This window comes from Rhinichthys klamathensis, unplaced genomic scaffold, assembly GCF_029890125.1.
Source record: "Rhinichthys klamathensis goyatoka isolate OS25496 unplaced genomic scaffold, OSU_Roscu_1.1 h1tg000088l_1, whole genome shotgun sequence".
NCBI lineage: Eukaryota > Metazoa > Chordata > Actinopteri > Cypriniformes > Leuciscidae > Rhinichthys > Rhinichthys klamathensis.
The window spans coordinates 1,050,202-1,070,754 of record NW_026606628.1 but is presented as its reverse complement, the minus strand read 5'-3'; the positions used below and the strand labels follow the sequence as shown (position 1 = coordinate 1,070,754).

The 20,553-nt window shown below is 35.0% G+C and overlaps 2 protein-coding genes across 2 annotated transcripts; both read right to left on the bottom strand.

Moving 5' to 3' along the window:
* Positions 1-4,081: 4,081 nt before the first annotated feature.
* sumo3b (small ubiquitin like modifier 3b) lies at positions 4,082-6,387 on the bottom strand. Its single transcript, XM_056251735.1, has 4 exons — positions 6,239-6,387; positions 5,467-5,595; positions 5,281-5,352; positions 4,082-4,962 (listed from the first exon to the last, which is right to left on the bottom strand). Exons 1-4 carry the CDS (start codon positions 6,257-6,259, stop codon positions 4,900-4,902), a joined length of 285 nt encoding a protein of 94 aa, XP_056107710.1. The 5' UTR covers positions 6,260-6,387; the 3' UTR covers positions 4,082-4,899.
* Positions 6,388-9,321: 2,934 nt separating this feature from the next.
* pttg1ipb (PTTG1 interacting protein b) lies at positions 9,322-18,194 on the bottom strand. The gene is made up of 7 exons (XM_056251733.1): positions 18,036-18,194; positions 12,743-12,795; positions 12,464-12,572; positions 11,819-11,921; positions 9,957-10,022; positions 9,792-9,838; positions 9,322-9,669 (listed from the first exon to the last, which is right to left on the bottom strand). Exons 1-7 carry the CDS (start codon positions 18,124-18,126, stop codon positions 9,626-9,628), a joined length of 513 nt encoding a protein of 170 aa, XP_056107708.1. The 5' UTR covers positions 18,127-18,194; the 3' UTR covers positions 9,322-9,625.
* Positions 18,195-20,553: the final 2,359 nt, after the last annotated feature.

Below are 20,553 nucleotides of genomic sequence, written 5' to 3'. Positions count from 1 at the left end.
ATCCGTACATTAGGTAGGGCTATATTATTATCAACTAATCGCGACTTACATTAAATGAAATAAAACAGAATCTTCCTCGCGTTTTCGGTGATTCCCTGGTTATTTTTTATATTATATTTTATATCACTTTTCCCTTAAAACAAACACAAAACACACACGTGTCCCGGACAAGCGTTGTAATGTCAAGCACTGATACGTTTTCTTTGATTGCTTTCCCTGAGAACAGTTGTTGAAAAGGAAAGTAGCCTAAATGTGTGACGCGCGTTCATTGCGTTTTACCGTGATGAGAGTTCCATGTCTTTATTAAACTCACCACATTTGATTATAATGATTTATCTGTCATCCACCCTCGATTGAATGATTTTTTTTTTATTGGGCTACTTGGCCCGCTCGACCCGTGTATTATGAAAGGTGTTTGAAGGCCAAACAATTGGATAACAATAGCTTGAAAAAAGTCTGATGTCCATCTACAGAAGCCAATAATAATAAAAATAGGATTATTTTAGTTATTTAGGCTACACACTTGTCATGTTTTATAGCCTACCTGGCTACTAGCGTCCAGGTTTATATAAGCCTGCCTATTTATTAATTGATTTTTCTTCTTCTAACGTTACTCTGGTATAACGTTAGTGCTGCATATTATGACCGTTCTAAAAGCTTGGCTTTTATTTTGATAGGCCATATTTACTATTACTTCCGGGTCACGTGGCCAACCTGTCTATGTTTTAATGTAGATCTTCAAATGGAAAAATGGAAAAAGGAATTTCAAAAAACCAAAATCAGACCGTTATTTGATTTTGGTTTTATCATTTTTCGTTTTTGGATTCAGAACCAAAAACGGGAGAACGGCTCTTTTTTTACCGTTTCTTTGTTTTTGGTTTGAAAGGACAAACGAAAAAAAGGTGGTTTCTCGTTATTTTGTTTTGTGGTTTAAACGAAAAAACAAACTATTAAAACGTACACGGACCCACGGGTCAGGGGATCTCTGGATAATCCGTAATTCGTTTGTAATTATAAAACGAAAATACCGTTTTTCTGTTTTTTGTTTCAAAACGAGAAACCAAATAACCGTTTTTGGTGTCAAAATCAAAAAACGAAAAACCAATTAAAAACGGTCAGTTTTTCGTTTTTGGCGATCATTTTTATCGTTATTCCTTTTTGAACAAAGAATGAAGAGAGTCTTTGAACTTCCGTCTAGTCGTTTTTCGTTTATAAACAAAAAACGGAAGTCACGTGGTCTATTCCTTATTTGGAAGGGAAAGTAACCGGTAACACTTTCAAAATAAAAGTAACTATAGTTAGCGAGGTGATTGTAGACTAAAACTGAACTAATATAACGTTTTTTAGTACAACTAAAGTAGCACTGGTTGTGTAAAAAATACTTTAGTTAACTGAAATAAAAATTAAAACTAATAAAATAATAACTCTTAATAAAATTAAACATTTGTAAGACCATTGGTGACCTCTGTAACTTCAGATTAAGACAAGTGAACTCATTTTATATGTAGCTTAGGATAGCAGGTAGCCTATTTATTTATAAGTTTCTATTATTTAATTCACATTTTAGTTTTGTAACATATTTATGACAACAAGCAACAAAGGTTTGACCTTTTGACCTTTTCACCTGCCTTCCAGCTCCTCTTTCTATGGCACTAGCTGCTAAAAACTCTCAGCTTCCACCATCTACTGTTACCCCTTCTGTGTCAAAACAAAACTCTTCCAAAACAAATCTATAAAGTTGTATACTTTTTATTTTCCTTTGCATTTTTCTCCAGTGTAATATACTTATTATGTTAGTTAAGTAGATTAAATATTTTTTATACAGCTTGTAGGTCTCATTAGTTATGTAGACCTACTTGTGTGTGAAACCTAGCATTACTCAGTCAAAAATGATCTCTAGCTCTGGGACTTTCAGATCTTTTAGTGCTTTTTTGGGTTTAATTCTGTTTGATGAACCACCAGGGAAAGGCAGTGCTCTGTACTCTTGGTACTTGTGTAAAGTAAAATAAAAGTGAAGTTAAATCATTTAGTTTTTCTCCCTGGTACTCATGTCAGGGCCTCCCAGATTTCCCCAATACCTGGAGGATGTGAGCCTGTGCACTGTGTGCAGGGTTTAAGGACTGATGATAGTAGCAAGACTGGCCCCAGTCACCTACCATCACTCTCTCTTCAAATAAATGCTGGACTGGCAGGACAAAGCAGCACACCACTCCTTCCTCCGGCACCATAAAAGGGCCTTGTTGTCACTTTCAGATATTTACATCATGGTTTATGGTAAGCCACATCTTTGAATTGTCGCACTACTTTTGTGGAATTGGATATTGAAATAAGTGTGTACTAAGACTAATTGTGACTTTGGTGCTACAAGTGCGGCACCCAGTGTCACTAGTAATGCTTCTGTTGGAAATAGTGGGACACAAGTGCCACTAAATGGAGTGTAATGGAAACTGTTAAAAAGAGCGACCAGGGTACAAATAGTGGTTGATTTTCCTTTATCACCAGCCCAACAAACAATACTACTATTATGTTTATGGTTAAAATTGAACATTCACCCAAACAAATTTAGTTTTTTTGTTGTTGTCACAGGTAGAACTATTCTTTATGCTTTTCATTAAGTTGTTTATTTAAATGTATTGTTGTTATTCTAGTTCTCATGGCTGTGCTGTGTTTATTTAATTATTTAATTTGCTTGACTGTTTCTTCTTTTGATTCTCCCTCAGTTGTTTTCTTACGTTAGCTGTTTATTGCTGTTATTTGGCTGGTTGTCTCTTGGTTTTGTGGGGTTTTTTTGTGTCTTTTCTCTGCCTCATCCCCGTTCTCTTACTGGTGTTGTCCTTTCTCTGTGGTGTCTGTTGTGTGGTTTTTGTGGCCCCCATCCCCAAATCAATTTATAATTAAATAAATAATAAAACAAAGGAGTATAGTAATACTCTTGTTAAATGTAAAATGTGTCTGGCGCAACATGGTATCCAGCTCCTCAGGCTGTGGTGCAGCACTAATCATATGGCTGATGGACAGAGAAGGTAATTTTGTACCATGGTTTTTACTCGTAAGGGTTCATTATGGTCAAGACTAGTGAGATCAAATGTTCAATTATTTAAGGTTATGTCCAAATTTGTAGAGGAAACAGATGTCAGATAATTCTCCCTAACAGACAGAGTTATTATTTTATTAGTTTTACTTTTTATTTCAGATAACAAAAGTCTTTTTTCACACCCAGTGCTACTTTAGTTGTACTAAAAAAACGTTATATTAGTTTAGTTTTAGACTACAATCACCTAACTATAGTTACTTTTATTTTGAAAGTGTTACCGGTTACTCTCGCTTCCAAATAAGGAATAGACCACGTGACTTCCGCTTTTCGTTTATAAACGAAAAACGAATTGACTGAAATTCAAAGACTCTCTTCATTCTTTGTTCAAAAAGGAATAACGATAAAAATGATCGCCAAAAACGAAAAACGGGCCGGTTTTAATTGGTTTTTCGTTTTTTGATTCTGACACCAAAAACGGTTATTTGGTTTTTCGTTTTGAAACAAAAAACAGAAAAACCGTATTTTCGTTTTATAATTACAAACGAATTACGGATTATCCAGAGATCCCCTGACCCAGAAATCTCTCAGATTTCATTAAAAAGATAATTTGTGCTCCGAAGATAAACGAAAGTCTTGCGGGTGAGTAATTAATGACAGAATTTAAATTTTGGGGTGAATAACTTTTCAATAATAACACCAGTTCAATTGTTAGTGCAAATCATTTTAACAGTTAAATACCTTTTTATTTTAATTATGTATCAGTAAATGTTGAAATTAAAATGAATTACTAAATGCTTTAGAAGTATTTTTTTCATTGTTAGTTTGTAGTTTCCTAATGTTAACAAATGGAATCAACATTTTAAGAAAATCTCCAGCACATGTCAATATGCTTGACTCCTTTAGAGATATTCAAGCATTATTAGAACTATTTTCTGACAAGACAGTTTTACAAACCATTCTAGAACTACATTCAATCTTTTTGCAGTTGCTCCATCTAGTGGCAACCCATTTTATTTTCACTGTACAGACGGAAGAACAAGACACAGATCAGTATCAAACTAGATTTATTATATACAGTAGTAAATGGCCAACACAGGATCCTCTGCTCTCCCGAACACCACTGCCATTCCCATTACAATTCTCACACATGTTGAGTTGACTGTGGAGCTGCTATTTCACCAGGATAGTGTTTAATACTTTTGATATGCCAGAAAGGCTAAATGAGAGGGATGTTACAATATGATGTATTTGTAAAGGGCAAAAAGTATGACAATAAAAACAAGGGGAACACTTCATTTGTATATCATGAAATCCAAACTTAGCAGACAGCAAACTATTAAAGACATACTCAAAGCTTTTAAAATTAAAAGATGTCTACTGGAATACGATCCACAATCTAGCTTTATCAAACCTGAGGTGTCAGAAACACAATGCTGCAATGTCGACATTTGAAATTGTCCATAAAAAGGGAGCCTTAGAGTAGTTTACTGCGATTAAAGAAAATCTGAGACATACAAATTAGTCACAAACATCCTTTCACAAAACTTCCCTCCTTGTATATAAAAAATAGATGGGGGAGGTGCAACATACGTACATAATACAAAAAAATTTATATAATAGGCATACAATAAACTCTAAAGGTGGGGGAGGAATAACATTAGAAACTCATTTCCAATTCGGTTCAGGGAGAACATTGCAAAAATGGAAATTAGGTTTTTGGGTGATTAAAAAAAGAGAGAGAGAGAGAAAAAAAACCTATTAACTTAAACATTAGATTTCCAAAACCTTTTCCATTTCAGCCCTGAACTGCAGTGGAAGTGAAGAGGAGCACACACAAAAAACCATCATCCACATGTGCTCCATCTTTAGCACGTTCCTCCCGTCTGCTGCTGGAATACATCAATAGTGTCTTCATCTTCCATTTCCAGCTGGAAATTCACATGACACAAAAAGATTGAGAAACATTTTAATCTGAGGCCTAATAACATAGCTTATTTGTGCCCGAGCTCTAGGTTTTCAAATACACATTCGATGACAAAAACATAATCTAAAATGTTTGGTTGATTGTACGAATTGATTAAACTTGTTTTACAGATATTGCATCCTCAAAGACATTTGGAGTCAATTAATACAACTGAACTAGAAAGTCACCATAGCAAGAGAGCATATTTGTTTATTAACCAGTTACTGCTTTCATACGGAGCTGCTCACAACTGTAACAACAAATGCAACGATAAAGGACAAACCTGTGCAGGTGTGTCGGTCTCATTGATTGGCTGACCATCAAACCTGAATCGTATTTGCCTTATGGATAAACCCTGAAAAAAAAAAAAAAATCCAAGTTATAGTCCTGCTCATTAATGTAACACCAGACGTACAATGCTTCAGGAGTGCAGACCTCAGAATCACTGGAGCTCAAGCTGATGTCTCACCTGTCTTTCGCAGTATGCCTTCATCAGTTTGCTGAGGGGGGTGTGCCTTTTGATTTTGAACTGGACCACAGATCCATCCTGACCTGCCACTTTCAAATTGATGTGGTCATTTTCGGTCTTCACGCCCTCCTGAAATGAAACATGGAGAGCAAAATATACCGATAAAAGAGAGATTAATAAACATGCAGGGTGTTGTTTTAATCACACAGAAGGATATACAGTACACACACATCAGAAGAGTAATTTGCGCTAAAGCCACATTGTCCATCACATGCAGCCGCTCAATTAAACATTAGATGTTCCTGTAATACGGAATAAAACGCTTTGAGGTGTTAATAACGCGATAGACAGCAAGACTTGAGTATAAAATATGAATTATTACAAGCACTACTGAAAAAGAACTGCAACCTGCGCGAGAATTCAGACAGTGTTACCCTTTCAGTGCAACTGCGTTTGGCGCAAAGTTGAATCAACTATCCGCCATGAAAGAAAGCCAATCCGAGCATCTTGTTGATGCTGAAATGAGGCGAAACACTGCCGGTTTGATTATAAGCGATGAGAATTGTTATGGTTGTCCATGTAATTGGATGGATGGCTGAGTTAAATGGCCACATGCGGAAAATGCGCAAAATCTTTGTTGAAAACCTCTTTGTTTCCCTTCTAACCAGATATAAAGTGCAGGACCCAGACAATCTACATTCATGCAATATAATCATATCAAAATATTCCTCTCCATGCTACTGGAGCTCAGAACACAGAGACATGCATGTACCTTAGGTTTCTCTTCTGACATTTTTGTAGAAATGTAGGATTTTCCTGATATTGTGGATGTGACGGTAACACGAGAGCGCTACAACCCGCGTCTGTCCTCCCCGCGCTCAGCAAGAACGCGCAAACTGGATTCACCCATTTGATTGGACCGGGTAAAACCACGTGATTCCCAGCAGGCAGCTCTGGCCCGAGAACGCGCAAAATCAACTCGTCTATTTTATTGGACAGTATGAAACCACGTGACCAATCCTCATGTTCTGCTTGAGGTCTTGAGGCCAAAATTTTTTTTACTTAACCCCTTCAGACCTGTTTCAAGTTTCTGAAAAATATAAAAGTACATTCTCCCAGCTCATGAGGCTTCTATTAATGAGACCAAATGAAAAAAAATGAAAAAAATATTGTCTTTCATTGTAATTTTTTTTTCCATTCCAATGGACGTCAGGTCAAAACAGGTGTACTTCCCAAAAATGTACCAACATGAAATAAATTAATAAACATAAAATTTGTTGGTCTATACTTTAAGCTTTTTCTCAAGGTCAAAAACTTTTCAGCAGTATACCATTTCAACTTTAATTTTGAGTTTTTTGTTTTACAGATTGCACATTGTTTGTAACAAACTAAATATCTTTGAATCAATCAATATGGTCATATTAAAGTCATTTTCTGTATGTATCTTTTTTTTTTTTTAGATCAAAAACTTGAACATTATAACATTGCAACTTTAATTGTAAGGTTTTTTACAGATCGCACATTTGTTTATTCATAACAAAATAAACCTAGGAATCAATGAATGCATTCACGTTAGAGTCATTTCCAGTGTGCATCTTTGAAACAATTTCTCTGTTAACGGTTTTCTTGTATTTTTACAGTACATTACTGGCAGCACGGTTGCCAGCAAGTTACTGTATTTCGATTTCCAGTAACTGTAGTGTAATTCACTTTACAGTGCACAAGATCAGTACTGTAGACTACAAAATAGTACTTTACTGTATTTTTACTGTATTTCATAATTTGGTCTGCTTTGCTGTAATTAATTATACGGTATTGTACTGTAATATCTATATTGATACATTACTGCTAAATATTATTGTAATTTTCAAAATAGTTTCTAATAATGATAATATTATATTATAATAATATAATATAGTTATTAGGAAAATATATAGTAGGAAAAAAAATACTATGGAAGTCAATGGCTACTGTCAACTGTCTTGTTACCGACATTCTTTAAAATATCTTATTTTGTGTTCAGCAGAATACAGAAACTCATACAGGTTTGAAACAACATGAGGGTGAGTAAGTGATGACAAATATAATTTTTGGCCAAAAATTCAAATTAGCCCATGATTTACTCACCCTCTAGCCATCCTAGGTGTATATGACATTCTTCTTTCAGACGAACACAATCAGAGTTATATAAAAAAAATGCCCTGGCTCTTCCAAGCTTTATAATGGCAGTGAATGGTTGTTTCTGTTTTGAAAGTCCATAAAAGTGCATCTATCCATCATAAAAGTGCATCTATCCATCATAAAAGTGCATCTATCCATCATAAAAGTGCATATCCATAAAAAAATATTAATATAAAATAAAATATGAAAAATATTCATATTCAAGTTGCGCTTTAGATTGAAGTCAAATCCGTATGTTCATTTGGCCGGAAGCTAGTTATTTTACTTTATAAAGTTTTAAATACGGATATTTTTCTTACATCTCCATCTTCCTCATCACTCCACATAAAGTCAACATCTGAGATATTTCCATCAGCTATATGTTCAAGCACTTCAAGAACTGTATATTCTGCATATGAAAAAGTTTCAAAAATGTATTGGTACTGTGATATAGATTTTTTTATATAAGAAATTTCAATCAGCATTACTGGACATGTGATTTCAGTAACAGGCTTTCGAACCCACTGTCCATTCTAATGGACAGACACATTTGAAAAAATCCTGATTTAAAACGTGCAATTCTACAATCGATTTTTAACTTTAATTAATAAGTTCAATCTTTCTATTTTACATACAAACTATGAAATAATGGCAAAAATATATAAAAAATGTCAATAAAACCATAGAAAATGTTGCTTGCTTCTGTGCTTGGAGTGAAGTGCTGCCATGCTTCTCTTCAATGAAGTGTATTTTTTTATAATTACTACATGCAGAGCTTTACTGCCATTTGATTGGATGACAAACGTCCAATCTCATGGACTGCAGGCTTTAAACTAGGTGAAATGCTCCAGAAGTAAAAAAAAAAGGAGGCTGACATGTGATGTCCATTGTAATGGACGCAGGGTCTGAATGGGTTAATAGTCAAGTCAAGTCAAGTCATCTTCATTTATATAGCGCTTTTAACAATGGATTGTTTCAAAGCAGCTTTACAGAGATAAACATATATAATAATGCACAACATTTAAATATTGTGCGCATTAATTTTGCTTAATGAAAAATGTTACATTATTCTTTTTGGGGAGTCAGGTATAAAAACTGAAAACATTGTTAAACATTTTATATATATATATATAAAATATGTGTGTGTGTGTGCTTAAAATTTTAATTACATATACAATTAAATTAAATTCTTTAAAACTTACCCACAAAAGAATATGAAAAATGTTTTTGTAAAAAAGAAAAGAAAAAGATTGTGCCACTTGAAAAATTACTCTAGTTATGATTAAGGTCAAATCTATACTTAAAATCTATATGTAAGATGAATGACCTTATTGCAAAAAAGCATTTAATTTCAAAGCTGAAACTTGCTATAATTTACATTAATAATTACCTTTTTCTTATTTTTCTAACAACAGATCAGTACTTCCTAATAATCTACAATAAACAATAACAAATATACAATATTCACTTTTATTCCGAGTTTATTTGGCTTTGTAAATTACACTGATAAATTGCCAAACTAATCATTTGGTAATTACAATAAGCTAGTGATTAAAACATTGACAAACACAAAACCAAGTTATATTGAAATATCAATTTACCATTTATGCAAGGCAAGTCCTAGTTTAATCTGATTAAAAAGCTACAGTAAATGACATGTACTGCCAACCAAAAATCAGGTCTGGCCCAATGCACTCAATTATCAACACGTCTTGCTGAATTTATGTTGTCGCTTATTTGGATTTGCAAAAAGTCATCAAGGTACTACATTTACAAAGCTTTTTTAAATACAATGTCTAAATTGTGGTTTGCGTGCAGATTTGTTAAAAATGCAGGTATGAATAAATCAAATTTCAAGCAAATGGCAACAATGTATGCTTGTGTGGCCAGCTGGCAACTAGTACAATCAAATAAAAATGGAGTGCTGGATATGCAAGGAAATGTGTTCATTTTTGTGAGGTATAAGAGAAGTCAACAGCGGAGCATCATCACAAGTTTCTTAGCTGTTCTCAAATCTGGAGTACTGGTTATCCTTTGTCAAACCTGAAACAGAGTGAGTAAAGTTCAAACTCTGAAACACAGTATAACTAACATTTATAAGTTAACTATAGAGGATACTTCTATTTATTTTATACATAATTTATGATGACTGGAAAATTTTTTACCATATTTCAATCGCATTTCATCATGTCTCTGCCTCATCTCTGCTTTCCTGCAACAAAATGATTTTTTTTTTCGTAACACTATTTATTCAAGAAAAGACTCAATGGTTTCCACATTTATTAACAAACTCAAATGTGTGGAGTTAATTGTCCCAAAACAAATCATACCTCTCCTCTTTGCGAAAACTTTTCAGATGAGCTTGTCTTTCCATTCGCTCATCATTCCTCTTAGACCTTTCAGATTATTAGGATAAATTTTTGTTTAGTCATTTCTTATGTGCTCCAATGTGATAGCCATTATTTATTAATAATTAATAGCAGTAAAGCATTATATATATATATATATATATATATATACACACAGCCACATATATCTAATCAGCCAATCACATGACAGCAACTCACTGTTTGATTTAAATAGGCAAATGCTTAAAGGGGTCATATAATGCCATTTTTGTACAAGCTAGTTTGATTCTTTAGGGTCTAAATTAAAAGTTTGTAATATACTTTAATTAAAAATTCTCATTAGTATTGTAAGAAAACACTTATTTTACCTGGTCAAAAACAGCTCTGTTTTCAGCACGCCGTTTCAGTGCATATGACTTTAAATGATAATGAGCTTCGCTCACCCCGCCTCTCTGTTCTGCGCATACACCGTTTGTAACACAATAACCATAACGCGTTGTTCAGTATAAACGTGGGATTATGAATTATATTGAGAACATCATACATAGAAAACATGCCGTAATGTACCCCGAGTATAAACCTTAGACGCATTCATTGTGAAGCGTGCAGCTAGCGATTTGCAAAGATTAATATAAATATTAATATAAAGTTTAATAAAACGTTACACTCACTTCAGTTGTTCTAGAGGTTCAGCAGGAACACGAATATCTGATACCGATCCTTTTTTCATGAGCAGCTTCTTAGCAAAACCAGCTTTATACTGACCCTCGTTTATAAAGCAGTCTGGCGAGAAATGATTCGCGCAAACATGAGAGCATTGACGTTGCTCGTGGGGAATATTCCCTTCGAAAACAACCTCAGCCACTGCGTATTCAGCGGTTCGGATTTAGGAATATTAAAATGACTGCTGTGTTCGTTATTACACCCAAGAACAGAACACCACAATCGCTTAGACGCCATTCTGCTCATAGACAGTGCTCCAGCATATCAACAATGACCGCGCCGGTCCGCACAGACTATGATTGACAGCTCCCTCATGAGCGAGGGCGGGTCTGTGTTGAAACGATGCTGTCAATCAACAATCGTGGGAGGGGCTTCCGAGCTTGTGACGTCACAAAATCGAACGGCTCGATTTGAGGCAGGGGAAAACATATAAGGAGATTAAAACAAAAACACTGGATGGATTTTTATAATTTTATGATGGTTGTGTACAGGCACTGCCAACACACATTTCAGTACAATCAACTTGTAAAAGTGCATGTACCATTATATGACCCCTTTAAGAGACATGACTGGATTTCATTATTGCAGCGATTATATTTCTAACATGTTATATGTATGGCAACAGTTCTTCTAACCCTAATTGATGGAGTGGTTAGCCTTTCATTTATTAAACAACCATGTATGAAGACACATCATGGCCATATTCCAGGATGACAATGTCAAGATTCATCAGGCTCAAACTGTGAAAGAATGGTTGGGAGGGACGGGAGCATGAAGAATCACTTTCACACATCTCTGGGACCTCTAGTCCAGACCTTAAATTCAATGAAAGTCTTTGGGATGTGCTGAAGTAGACTTTACAGAGTGCTGGACGCTTCCATTGTCAATTCAAGATCAATTCAAGAACAAAAACTGATGCACCTCTTGATGGAAATAAATGTTGTGATGTAATTTCTATGTTATCACTGATTTCCTATTGACACACTACAGCAAAAAGATATAAATAACTGGCTTTAAACTTTTTTTGGTGAAAACACTAATGTGCCAACGACTTTTGCACCCCTATATTGCCTTCCCACAATATTAAAAACTTTAATCACAAGCGGTGGTTTTCCTCTTACCCAATGTTTTCACATTTACAGCAGCAGAAGCAGCAGACGAATATGGCGACGAGGATCACCCCGGCGATCACAGAGATGGTAATGATGAGAGTCTGGAAATTCACTGTGATTCATACAACACAGAATTGATGTGATCATTCCTGTCCACAACTTCTACTTCAAAACAGGCAGTATATGCAGAAGGTTAAACTTCCCTTGACTCATTTTACAAGAGTTTAAATGGAGTTCAAAGTAATAAAGTGACAATCAAGAATGTAATGAAGTTAAAGCTACTGTGAACTATGGACTAAGAATGTGGCGAATAAAGTTCTAGTTTTTACAGTTCAGCATACAAGTTTATATTCCGCATGCAGAATGGAAGATCATTATTTACTTATGTTTTATGGGAGAGGACTAAAATAATTTGAAGCTATTTGACAACAGATACAGCCTATATATTCAACAATATACCATATTAAATACATTTACACAAATGATACTGTTCAAACCTGTTCCTTATTTAAAAAACAAAGGGAATGTAAACCGATGAGAAATGGGAAATGTAAACTGTGCATGCTCATAATAAAAAAAATGCACATAATACATCCATTAAGACAGTAAACTAATGACAAGATGTTTCCCGCTGTATGTGATTATCGGTCTTACTCCAGCACATTCCCCATCGTGCATCTGAGAGAGGACAGACACTATGAGATGGTAGAACGCTCTTCACTGGATAGTCAATGCATTTCTGGCTTGAGATGCACCACAAACACTGAACAAAAGATAACATACACGACCATTATACATTTATGTCACAGAACAATTGTGTATGATTTTTCACCAATTCTGTATACCTGTTATACCTGTCAGTATAACAAATTCTATGGGGTTTGGAAGTGTTATCAGTGAATAACAAATGATATACACACTGACAAATCCTACCGAAACAATCTTCAGACATTCTTCACAAGTTGTGTTGGATTTTATAGTGCAGTCTGTGAAAAGAAGGCAGTTTTAGGGACAAGTCTGACATCAATGTTACAGCTGATTTGAACCATAGTTTAATAAATAAAATCTAAAACATACAGCATTGCTCAGAATTCTATTTTGAGTGAAAATAAAACATATTCTCTTCAAGCAGTTATATAAAATATTCTCCCTGACCTCTTAAAACACCTTTGTTAAGTTTTCTATCATGTGATAACAGGTCACACTCTCTCTGCCTTTACGTCATGATCGGATAAAATTCATAAAAGCATCAACAAAACACGTTTTGAACCAATTTAGTCGTTTACGCTACAAAAGTCTTTCAATAAGTAGCTAACTGTCTATGCGGTCCCGATGTTTTACTGAGCCTGAGTCATATGATCAGCTGCTCTAAGTCACATTTGCAACAGTGGTTATACGTGACTTATTAAGACGTTACAATTTCCAAGAAAATAGACGATGTAGAACGATTAATTCGGGAAAGTGTGCTTGGTAGACAAACGAACTGCAAAAACATAGTCTTCGTTTGAAAACCTGGCAAGCATCATGCGCGCGTACCGAACCTGAAAGCTGATCCCCCAAAAAGATAGTTAAATATGTCTTGAAGTAGCTATTGTTGTTTTACCGTATCTACGGTTAAAAATATTGTAAACAAACAGCACTATGTGTGGCCGAAACTTACTTAAGTAAGTTACGTGAGAAGGCTGGGACGAACGCGCAGAAAATTTCTCTTCCGCAAATACGCTTAATAAAGCCTGAATCTCGTCGTCGGTCCAGCTGCCTTTTTTTATTTTTTATTAAATTCCATATTTGCAGACAGACAACTCTTACTGCATGGAACTTCATTACTGTATGAAGCCACGAACTGTAATAGATTCTAAAAATCCCGGTTAAAATAAAATGCTGCGCAGAGTTATCCATTCATAATGCGGCGTGAACACAACCAATCAGCATGTTCAGCGCACAAGCCCCACCCGCGAAAGTTCCTGAACTTTGAAAAAGTACTACCTCGCGAGCAGGGACTTTCGGAGGGGGAAATATCTACCCGGAACTTCATTTAGACCCTGGTTCCTGCGGTGTAAACACACCGAGTACCAGTCCAAAGTTCCTAGTTCCTGGGTAAAGTTCCTGCGGTGGAAACGCGGCTTTACTTAATTTTCATTTCAGTGTTTCTAACTCAGTGGCTGTAAGTGGGTTAGGAATAGGATTTCAAGTGATTTTGAAAAAATGGTCAAAAAAGAAAATCACATACCCCACCTTTAACGCTGCCTCTTACGTTCGACTTTACAAAGGCGCTGTCCCAAGTGAAGGTGCTGAATTAGCTGGCATCGATTGCTCAGGAATCGATTTTGCACTTCACGCATTACGGTGTTAAGAAAGACAACACTATGCAGTTCTATGCAAATGAAACATTCCTCAAATTATTCCAGTAACATTTATTTTAACATAGTTTAAGTTATCAGTAAAATATAGACTATTAATTAAATTATCAAATTGTCAGTAATATGTTACACGTAGAGCGCGCTCTTAAGAGCTAAAATACATCGTTATGGATGGCCCTGGCCCGTTAAACCCGGCCCTGGTCAGTAATCCATCCCTGGCTAATGCTATACCTAAGTATTCAATATTCTAATAAAATCAACTAATGGAATATTCGCAAATCATTGATCATCCCTACGCAAAATGTGACCAAATACTAATATTGCATTATATTATTGTCATATTGATATTTGAACCGCAATGTTATAATATAAACATGCACATGAAATATCAAAATAAATAAATAGCTCACCCAAAAAAGTAAAAAAAAAAAATGCTGTTAACTCACCCACAGGCAATCAAAGATGTTGGTATTTTTCCAGTCAACGTCGTCCGTTAGAAGTTTTTAAAAAAAAAGCTGACACAGAAATACAACATAATCCCAAATAATTGGTTTTATGAAGCAAAGGATGTGTAGAAAACTGAAAACTGACTGTTTATCTGTGGTTTACTAGTAAAATATTACAGGTAACGTTAATAGGCCTAATGGTGACAATTGTCGTTTATCTTTGAAGTTAACATACTGAGGTAAAAATTACAGAAGTGGCATTGATTTCATACAACAGTTCAATAAACAAGTAATTACTATTAAGTCACTTACATTTTAGATGCAATATTGACTTTTTTTCCGTTTCAGCAGCAACAATCATTCCAAAGATCACAGCAGAACCACGCACCGGAACACGTGTTTTTTGATTAGGCCTACTGAATGATTCATCATTTTGAACGAATCGGTTGAATTAAAGATTCAATGACCCATTTATAAACAACTGCCTCATTCCTGAACAAATCAGCCGTTTTGAACAAATGACTCAATGACTCACTCATTAAGAGGGTCACTTGCCACCTACTGGCAGTTTATAAGTATCATTCTTTCCAAAATTCCTTATGTTTATTCAAAAATAAAATATGAAAATAGCATTTAGCTTTAGCGTCTGTTTAATGTCTCTCTTAAGTGACATGAATGCATTTACACTGAAATTAAAATGTGTGAATCAATGCTTTGAATGTAATTTTACAATTACAATTTTAACAAAATTTTCAATATTTCCTCCCAAACAGCTCAATCTTCACTGGGCCCTGCTGGCCGTCAGTCTGAAGGTAACTGCGCTATAATCACATTTATATTATATTATACTATTATTTATACAATGGTATGTTGGTTTATACAAAATGGGTATTGTTATACAATGATGGTTTTAACAGATATATTGGTGGTTTAGCTCTTGAATTCAATTCCCAGAGCTATTTTTGTGAAGGTTTTTATCTTGTTATTCATTCCAAAGTCCAATGTGATGTTTTAAGATTTTCATAGACTGATTCTTCAGCATTTGAGGAAACTGACTGAGGATGTCAGAGAGCTGCAGTACCAAAACACTGTGAACCACAACCTTCTGCTGCAGCTGACCAGAGGCTCGCAAGAGGACATGGCTCTGCCAGAAGACACTGTGCTGCCTCTTAAGAACAGGCAGATGCTAGAGGAGCTTGAGCATCGGCTCACTAATAGTGTTGAGCTTCAGGAGAAATTGGTAATTTGGCAAAAACATAATTTTTTTAACATGAATCTCATTACAGTTAACCTCAGGGGCTTCACGTAGAAAACTTTGCAGAAAGCCTTAAAGGAGCTGTATGTAAGATTGTGGCCAAAACTGGTACTGCAATCACTTTCAAATTACTGTATAGCGGTGTATCCCCTCCCCCTCCTCCCTGACTCAAGGTTTTGTAACTAGAGCACTACAACACTACTGACTTCGTGATTGGTCGATAGGTGGAGGGTGGAGCATCAGACCAAAACACAACATGACAACATCAACATCAGTTGAGGGCTGCAACTTCACTTTTTAAATGACAATATCCTGGCCGGACTACTGTTGTCAGTGATATAAGTATTTGAAATGAACATGATTTCTTAATGTCTAGTGACATATCAGGGCCATTTTATGATTAATTGAAATACATTTCTTACATACAGCTCCTTTGTGCTTCACACAATACACAAACACAGGAACTTGTGTACATTTTGTTTTTGGATGTTGTATATGGACACAAGTTTTTAGAAATATAAAATCTCATGTGCAAATATTGGTTTAAAAATATCAGTCCTGCCTGTTGTTTATAAATGGCAGTGTTTTACAACGCTAGTACTCATGACAGGAAATTGAGTCATCAGAAACCCAATGTGTTGAATTTGTGCACATTATACTGATTCAAGACCTTGAGAAAATGATAAGTACGTTTTGTCTTTTGTGTTTATACATCAAGCTCTAGATATATTAGACTGTGACTTCATTAAAATAATTAGAGCTCTGTCTATGGGATGAATCAAAATGGAGATTCTGTATTGTATGTGTAGGCCCTATATTATACATGCTTATGAAGTCAAAGATCAATAACTATGGTCAATGTATGTTACAGGTGCGGTTTTTGGCTGCAAAAGGAGGGAAAACTATAAAGGACTCCATTAGAAGGATGCTTCCCTGCATGTTTTCCAATGACCTGTCCAGGCTGTGTAACTGGACAGGCTTGGGACAGAAGATCTCTTTCAGCCAGCTAGCACTGAAAGACATTCTTCACAGTACGTTATTATTATCAGTTATTAAGTTATTATAATTAAATACATTTCTGGAAATACATATTGAGACAATTTTTTACTTTTGAAACATAAAAAAACATAAACCAAATGTAATGTTTCTTTTGACAGGTATAGCCTACTGTGTGTGTGTGTGTGTGTGTGTGTGTGTGTGTGTATATATATATATATATATATATATATATATACACACACACACAGTCTATGTATGTATATGTATGAAGAAAGGCAAATGATGCAACAAACTAATGCCAAGTTTTCTGTTATTTCAGGAGCGATAAGAAAGAACCCTGCTACAAGAGAGACAACAGAAGGGAGCCTCCAAGAAGTGGTTTCGAAATTTTTAAAGGGAGCTGCTGACAGAGAAGGGGGCAGGAAACAACGGCAGGAAAACTGAAGGGGCTCAAATATATATTGTTTATTTATAGTATAGTAATCTTATGATCATATGTATCCTGTTATATATTACAATATTATTATATTATATAGGCCTATATATTATATATGTATAATATATATTATATATGTCATATATATATATATATATATATATATATATATATATATATATGTATAGTAAAGTGTTATTATTATAAACAATATTGTTTATAAGACATATTTATATTTTAACAAAAGTACATATTTTGAATATTTATCATAATGGTTATAGTTAGTTATTTTATGTTTATTTCCATGTGTTCAGTTTGAGTATGTTCAATCCATTTGTGTCTTCAATAAAAGTAATATATTTACGATGGTTATTAGCAGTTGTGTACTTTGTTTTTGAGTTGTGTAGCCTACTTTGTTTTTGATTAATTAATTCATAAAATATTAATATTAGCCTAAATTGGATCAATTATAACCATTATAATTATCCAGTAATGAAAAAAAAAAAATCATAATATGACCCGTGGACCGACCGTGGTCCGCCAGAAAACACTCATTATGAACCAGCGGCTCGGTAGCGGACCACCGTCGGGAAAGCGGCGGCTGCCGCTGGTGGTCCGCTAGAATAACGATGAGCAAAACGCCAGGGATCCACCGGCGGCGTCCGCCAGTGGGCCGCCAACTTTGCCACCGGTGGTCCACCACTGGACCGCTGGACTCATGTTAGCTGGGTTGTTACTGGACTTGTCGTCTGAGCAAAAACAACAGCAAAACTGAAGAAAAAGAAAACAAAAGACAGTAAAAAAGTACGAGTTTTGATCATGTTGGCAAACGCAGCGGGTCTGTGTGTTTCAGCCGTGGTTGGTCATGTGTTTTCTGGAAGGAAGGATTGAACCTCGTCTTTTCAAGAACCTCCCAGTTTCGAAATAGTGGTTTATGGTTAAGCAGGGTTTATTCGAGGCACTGATTTATAAGTTTATTTTCTGACAAAATAATTCATTTATTTTTTTAAATGACATGTTGGCTTCTTAAAATTATTCAGACAATTAATACCTAAAACATCAATTATTATTTATCAAAATAAAAATATGTATTTACATACACATTCTGATCTGTTTGTATTTTTTAATGGCTGACGTTTGTAAAATAATACAATAATACAAATAAATAAATATATCTGTCTGTCTCTCTTCTAAATTCAAATTAGCTTTATTGGTATGACTGTAAATAATATTGCCAAAGCTTGGAATACATAGAATAATAATAAGAACATCAAAATAATAAAATATTATAACATAACTTAAATTGAACAAATCAGAACATGTGTGAACATTTGATACCACAGTGTTTTAACCTCTATGGTTTTAACACACACACACACACACACATTACTGAGGGTCACTGTGGTGGACAGTAGGGGAACACAGTGAGGTCAGACACAAACACACATTACACACACATTCATCTGCTGTCTCTCAGGCTGTGGCACATCCACATATCTGGCAGCCAGTGCTGCTGTTTGTCCCTCTCCTAATATCATCTTTATTTGTTCTATTTCGGTCATGGGTGTAAAGTTCTTTATTACGTTAGTGAATTTGTTTAAGTAGAGGTCTCTGATTGAAATGTATTTGTGACAGTGAAGTGTCTCTGACACTCTGGAGATATTCTTCCAATTCATAGTTTGATTTCAGAGTTCGATAGAATTGTAATTTACTTTGTGTTTTAGTTTCCTGATCCCAATGTTCCAGATAGATATATTTTTAGACTGTTTAATAATTTGGTTTATTTTGATGTTTGTGTGAGAAGCAGTGCTGGTCTGAGATGGTTAGTGTTAGTAGAGTTAGTCAGGTTAGTAAGTATAAAGCACTCTACAAAATGCATCCCTGTCTGAATGTGTGCAGTTTATATTTGAAGCAAAGACGTTGTGTCTTCCACTGGAGACTCTAATGGCTCTTCAAGACCCCGATTCCTACTGTGACAACCTCTAACATTCTGATAGAAACATGCGGATAACAGACTATGGCTTCCTGGAGGACCAAACTAAAATGCACAGCAATGCACTTTTTATTTGGCCACACATTTGGGCGGACCCGTCATCTGGGACACTTCACAGCCTTGCTTCATTCTGCAGTGTTTCGTGTCCCATGTATATGCCAGCATCATTGTTCATATATTATATTATAACAGATATGAACTAAAACAAACTCAAAAAATCTCCAAAATATTCTTATTTCAAGGGAATTTTGGAAAAAGGAATGAATGCATGTTGCAGTTGTTTATTATTTTGTATCACACACATTAGATTGTGGAAAAGCGAAGAACAAAGGAAAATGTAAGGTAATTCGATAACATGTAAATAATCCACACCATATCTGGAACTGAAATAATTTATTAAGCATTTTGTAAATCCAGTTACAAAAAAAAACATCCTTTGATTTTCATCCTCTACACAAGCTGAAATATTTTGACTCTAAACTAATGACGATGACTCTGGAATTGAACTGACCAGCAGCTCAACAGATTTATTAATGGAGCAATAATGAACAGAACTTTGAATGAGGTCGTGGTACCTCTGATACCACAGTGTCATCCTTCATTCATACTATCACTGATGTAGTCTGTACACGACATGCCATCAACAAAACATCATCATCCATACAACAACACTAACACTGAATAAATACCCAACCCACCCATAATTATTCACTCTCTTTTAGGCACACAAAATCATCCTTCAGTTATAAGTATGCAGGCTTCCTTTAAAACATTCTTAACCATCTTAGAAAAAAAAATCCAGATGATGTCTTAAAAAAGGTTTGATGTATGAACTAAAATGGATTTTCTTTTCTTGAAAGAATAGATTTACAACTGACCTACTGTGTAAAATACTGTGTGAAAAACTGTTGTTGTTTTTTTTACTGTATTTTTTTTTACAGCTTTTCTGCAAAATAAATATCAGTACAGTGGTATTCGACATATTTCCTGTCAAATCTCTTGTTGCTATAACACCCAGAACACTGCACTGAAATGTTGAGATATTGCTTGTCTTTATACTGTACCTGAGCTTAACCCAGAAGGGGCCATTCACACAGAATGCGTTTTTCTATTGTTTTGTAAACATGCACTAGACGGAAGTGTTTGACCGTTGTGCGTATTTGACCATGGAAACGGTACATTAAAAGCGGGCTCAATTTTTGTGATGGCAGATTATTGCAGAAGTGGAAGCACTTCAAAAAATTGGTGAGTGTCT